Here is a 6,000-nt window from a genome sequence, read left to right on the forward strand (position 1 = left end):
CCTGCCATCATACAGTCTTGCCTCTTGATGCGTTTCAGCATTCACATAAGGTGAACTCAATACACAGGCTGACTTTAGCACAGTTGGGGTATAATTAGAGGGGCATTAGGGCTGGTTCACACCACAGAAACGCAGTGCAGTTGTGTTTCTGCATGTGCATTTTTGACATGGAAATTACATTATTTTATTCTAGGTTCACCAAGGCATTTTCGCGAGTATCCGTACTCGCAAAAATGGTCCAAAACTGATTTGCGGTGCGATTTGAGCCCATACAAAATGAATAGGCTCAAATCGCACTTCAAAATTCGCATTCAATCACATGCAAATTTCCCCAAGGCTTCAGTGTAAACCTAGAAGCATAGATTGCAGGAGTACGTGTCCCCTTCTCCATATACATCATTAACCCTTTACCACACCCCACATGTGGCATTAACCTGTTCCGGCAGTGCCCCTCGGGCTTTCACACTGGAGCATTGCGCCAGCAGGACTGTAAAAAAAAAAAAAAAAAAAAAATTGTTAAAAAAAGTCCTGCTAGCCGCATCTTTGGAGCGGAGAAGGAGCGGTGTGTTTACAGCTCCTTCACCGCTGCTGCCCATTGAAATCAATGGGACAGTGCAGCTACACCACTGGCAATGCGCTGCTGTAGCAGCGCATTCGGGCGGTTTTAACCCTTCCTCGGGCGCTAGCAAATCCGCTCATAGCGTTGGCGGTAAAAATAGTGAAGTTTTACCGCCGACGCTATGAGCGGCTCAGCGTGAAAGGAAAGAAAGCGGAAAGAAAGCTATGGTTATTGTTTCCATGGTAAATCATTATTTTTTGCTCTCCTCATTAGATGTCATTAGATATACTGTGTCCACTGTATCCATAATATATATGCCCAGCCATATGGGTGCTTTAAGACCTTATTGTTTACTGCCACAATGCTTTCATGTTGGTGTGTACGTAACCCTCCTATTTTGGTTGTCCATTTTGCTTGGGGCCCCCAAATTCCTTCAAACGGCCATGCCTGTTGCATGTAGGTCAGACCATGCATGTGAATGGGCTGCCCTATGCATGATGTTGTTTTACATGTGAAAAACAAGCAAGGTACCGTGTGTTTCTGATACGCTCGGTTGTGAATGGAATGTGCTTGGGAGGAGGCAGCAAGGTTGGCCTGGAAGGAGAGACAAAGGAAGAAAAAAAACAAAAAAAACACAAATCGCGTATAAAACCAAAGTTGCATAGGATTGGCTTCTTATCCAATGTAATGCGACTTCTGCAAGTCTAGCATAGAAGTCTGTAGGGCTGAAATCCCAGGACACTATTGAAAAGAATGTAAAGAAAGCCAACTAGTGACATGTGCATTCTGGTATGTTAGAGTACAGTTCAATGCAGAAAGAGGGCAGCATGTTCTACTTTTCTTGACCTACTGGAATGCACTGCCATGGTGAGAACTGTGTCATTGAAATCCATGTAATCTACCATTCTGGCGGTTTTGATGCAGAAGAAAAAAAAAAAAATGCATTGGCCTGGTTATGAAGCTAAAATGTTTTTTTTACTTTAATGCATTCCCTGCATTAGGTATACAGAATGTTGCCACTTGCTGTGCCCCCCTCCTTCTCCCCTTAAACATGTACCCGAGTCCTCTAATGATACAGCGCTGTGCCGTCTACAGGTCTTCTCTCCCTACACTACATTGAGAACAGCGGAGGCCAGTGGCTCCTGCTGCTATTAGTCAAATCCTGTGAGAAGGGAGCGAGGCCAAGCTGTGTGTGTCTATGGATGCACACAACCCGGCTCAGCAGTATGCCTGCACGTGAACCCCCATAGCACAAAGTTTGCCGAGGTGGTACGCGCACGCACGCACACACACAGAAGAGGAGAAGACAAGGTCAGAAAGGGACCCAAGAGGTGGTTCGGGGCTAATCCGTGCAATAACATTGCACAGAGCAGGCAAGTATAACATGTTTATTATTTTAATGAAAAAAAAAAAAAAAAATGTGCCATTAGAATCACTTTAAATGCAGGGACCATGTCACACCGACAGAATTACCAAAATGTAGGGCTGAAACACCAAGATCACTTTAATCGAAAAGCTTACCTGTCTGAAGAAGAGTCTGCTGAAGAACTTTCCTCCGCTTCATTATCACATACAGGTAGTATTTCACCAGAAGTTTGTGGAAATGAGACGGATGTATGCTGAGATTCCCCAGGATTTCCATTATGCGTAGCTACTGTATGGTTTTCAAAATGCAAGGTTTCACCAAGTTCCATTTGTTCTTCCGGCTGTACTTCACAAGACTGACAGGAACCAGGCTTATCTTCAATCCTAGGGATTCCAGCTTCTGAGGAAGAGGTCTGCATTCCTTCCTTATTATTATTTATAGGTGCTTCAGCATCAATTCCACATCCAGACAAGGGACCTTCTTCACCGGGATCTAAATCTGCCATGGCTGCTTCTTCCACTTTAACATCGGAATTGCTGGTATTGCTCTGTTGAGTGTCGACAGCCACTTCAGCTACAGCAATTTCTTCCTGTGTATCCATAGTATTCTTCTCTGTATTATAAAAGAATGCCATTAAAGTTATTGTACATTGTATTCAGAAGTTCTCTTTAATGACAGTAAACATCAACTAAATGCTATTAACACCAAGATCCCTACAAACTTACATCCTCCACATACAGTCTTAATGTTAGGTGGTAAGCTGGACCAACAATGTTCCAAAGATTACTGTACTCACAACTAAAGAACAGACATGGGAGCAAGTTGTATTTTAACCACTTCAATACAGGGAATTTTCACCCCCTTCCAGCCCAGGCCAATTTTCAGCTCTTTCACACTTTGAATGTCAATTGCGCAGTCATGCAACACTGTACTGCCACCAGGCAAGGGTTGTCAGCAAGAGGCCCTTGTCCTAATCAACATGGGGACAAGTAGCTTTGGAGTGGGGGGGTGCAAGGCCCCCCCTGCCCCAACCCCCCGCCCCCCCATGTTGAGGGCATGTGGCTTGGTATGGACCAGGAGGGGGGGGCGCTCACTCACCCCCCTTTTCCTGACCTGCCAGGCTGCATGCTCAGATAAGGGTCTGGTATAAATGTTGGGGGGACCCCCACACCATTTTTCTGGTGTGGGGTTCCCCTTAAGATCCATACCAGACCGAAGGGTATGGTATCGTCTTGGGGGGGGAACCTCGCACAAAAAATATTTTACATTTTCGCGGGGTTCCCACTTCAAGATTCTCAGCACACAAGTCGCACCGCAAGTCTGATCATCTTGATCCAACTTCTGGTGCGACTTCTATGGGGAACACCTTTTGCCGGCGTCTGATGTTTTTACAGCTCTAGCGCTGAAGCCTCAGAACGCACTGGTCCTGTTTTCTTTTTCTTTTTTTGCCGCTTAAAAACGGCTCAGCCATTTACAGTAAAAAAAAGCCATGGTGGGTATGAGGCCAAAATGTAGAGGCGTTTTTAAGCTGCAAAAAACGCTCATAAAAGCAGCTGTAAAAACGTCTGTGGGCATGAGGCCTTAGAATAATAAGCTATCAGGTTAGTAAAACAGATATCAAAACCTGATTCAATCATACACCTTGCAGTGTACATAGATTTGCAAAACATTGGTATAAAGGAATATTCCTGAACTTTGGTTTATCTCAAGGTTAATGTGAAATTGTGTGAATGCATCAATGCAGTACATGTTATCTCAGCTTGTAGAGCTTTGATTCATTGAACGAGTTTACCAAAAAAAATTATATTACAGAATTGACAGCCTCATACTACATAACTAAGCTCCATTTCATGCATCTTAAATAGTCAAATATCTTTAGATAGATCTTTACTCCAAAAGCATTTTATTCAAATTTTTTTTTTTTTTTTTTTTTAAATCATTGATTTATATCCACCCTGCGAACACAGCTATGCTTTCCCAGCCACGCTATTCATTCACAGTCCTCTGCATGAGAAACTACAAGTCCCGACAGTCTTTGGGGCTGTCAGCTTATAGTTTCAATGAACTACCATGGCGCTGTTCAGTGTGCATCTGCCTGCCTGTACAAGCAGACAGATACACTGAGAAGTCTGCACGAGTCCTGCATGGCACCCATGGGTGCAATGCTTTCCAGGCTCCAAGAAAAAAAAAATGTATACATAATAATAATAATATGAATGTCCAGCAATGTCCACAAGTGTCTTGGCTGTCCGAGATTCTCTCTCCCTGATTGGCTAAGACACAGCAGCAGCGCCATTGGCTGCTGCTGCTGTCAAAGTCAGCTAACCAATCAGGAGAGAGGGGCGCAGGACCTCCATGTCTAAATGGACACAGGGAGCTCCCATAGCATGCTGGTTGCTCTGGGGTAGGGATGAGCGACGGCGTGTTCGCACAGTCCACGCGCAGAGCCCGCCAGGAAGACGGCACCGCGCTGCGCTAATCACAGGCAGTGAGACATTTCCCGATCTCTGCAGCCACGCATTGGGACAATGTCTCCCTGCCTGTGATTAGTGCAGCACCGTGCTGACTTCCTAGCGGGCTCTGCACGTGGACTGTGCGAACACGCCGGAGCTCATCCCTACTGTGGGGGCACTGAACATTTTCGTATTTAATACCACTTTAAAGCAGAACGAAGTCCCGCTGGTACGCTCCCCCTCACAGTATCTAATGCCACTTCCACAATCTTCACTTAGGTGAGGATGATGCCTCTTGCCCCGCCCCCTCCTTAAAACACATCAAATGTCCCAGGAGGCAGCAGGATCATTCGCAGTAGCGTGCACATGTGCAGCATGGCGCCAGCTGTGGTTCCTTAGGTCTCCACAACCAGCTCACATACCCAATATGGTGGCACAGGGAAGGCAGTGCTGGACTCCAAGTACTGGGATGTCCCATAGTCAGCAGATCCATGATTTGTAAACACAAAGCGGAGTTGCTCTTATATGAGGGGAATACCAGGAAAGGATATAGAATGGTCAGTCCACCTTAAAAGCTCAGAATACTCAGGTGATAGGATTCCAATCCCATAGGCTATGACAAGCCATGTCTATCCCCTAACATAGATGTAAAGAGGGATAAACATGGCCTACACCTTCTCATGAAGGAAGGACAACTTCACATGTAACCTCCATTAAATTGGTTATTTTACTATAGGGAGTAAAAGACAATGTTACCCTATAGTGACCCGTGCACAGGTGAGAAGAGACCTCCAATGACAAAGAGCGGACACCGGCACGACACTCACCACACAGCGGCGATCAGTCCGTCATTGCTCTGCCCGGTTACTCTCTGACTCCATGCGTGTACTCCACGCCGCTCAGTTTTGCGTTCCAAGCCTCGTTCTCAACCAGTTGTTCTCTCGTCTGCTGATTGGTTGAACTTGCCGGAAGTCTGCCCCATGTGTTTCTATGATTGGGCTGTTTTTCTCCGGTGACCTCCCCCAGAACTGTACTGTGCTGCTCACATAGCTAGCGATCACTATCATCCGAATGCATGTGGAGAGCATCAGATAACACTGTATCTCCACTATTTACTGGTGAACATTTCTAGGCACAGTGAGCTTAGTGAATACAAAGCCACTATTGAGGAGAGCAGGATGGGTAAAGTGGTAGTAAACTCCTGAATGTGATTTTTACCTACAGGATAGCTCCGGGGTAGGCAACCTGGGACCCTCCACTTGTTGCAGAACTACAAGTTCCATCATGCCTCTGGGAGTAATTATAACTGCCAGTCTTGCAATGCCTCATGGGAAATGTAGTTCCACAACAGCTGGAGGGCCCCAGGTTGCCTACCCCTGGGGTAGCTTATAATAAAGCTCTTCTGTAGGAAAAATGAATATCTCCTAAACATGCACTGTTTAGGTCGAGATATTGCAGCGAGCAGCAGCAAGTGACGTCACCGGCACCTGCGTTGTGAGGCCTGGTCCACACCACAAAAATGCATTCCAGGGATCCTTTACTGATGCATTTCTGCATGCACGTTTTGTTGCGTTTCCAGATGCTTTTTTTATTGTTCCCCCCCCCCCCCATTATACTAGGGT

The 6,000-nt window shown here is 45.8% G+C and overlaps 1 protein-coding gene across 2 annotated transcripts in view; it reads right to left on the reverse strand.

The window, feature by feature from the left end:
• Positions 1–5,350, reverse strand: part of NAF1 (nuclear assembly factor 1 ribonucleoprotein) — a 73,033-nt gene extending 67,683 nt beyond the window's left edge. The window contains exons 1-2 of one of the 2 annotated variants that reach the window (XM_040332644.1): positions 5,206–5,350; positions 2,081–2,537 (exon numbers count right to left, since the gene is read on the reverse strand). In XM_040332644.1, coding sequence (XP_040188578.1) covers positions 2,081–2,526 — 446 coding nt within the window. In that variant the 5' untranslated portion in view covers positions 2,527–2,537; positions 5,206–5,350. Of the gene's footprint in view, positions 1–2,080; positions 2,538–5,134 lie in introns of both variants that reach the window. The other variant, XM_040332654.1, reaches the window with a different exon arrangement.
• Between the last annotated feature and the right edge of the window lie 650 nt (positions 5,351–6,000).

Source organism: Rana temporaria, chromosome 1, assembly GCF_905171775.1.
Source record: "Rana temporaria chromosome 1, aRanTem1.1, whole genome shotgun sequence".
Taxonomy (NCBI): Eukaryota; Metazoa; Chordata; class Amphibia; order Anura; family Ranidae; genus Rana; species Rana temporaria.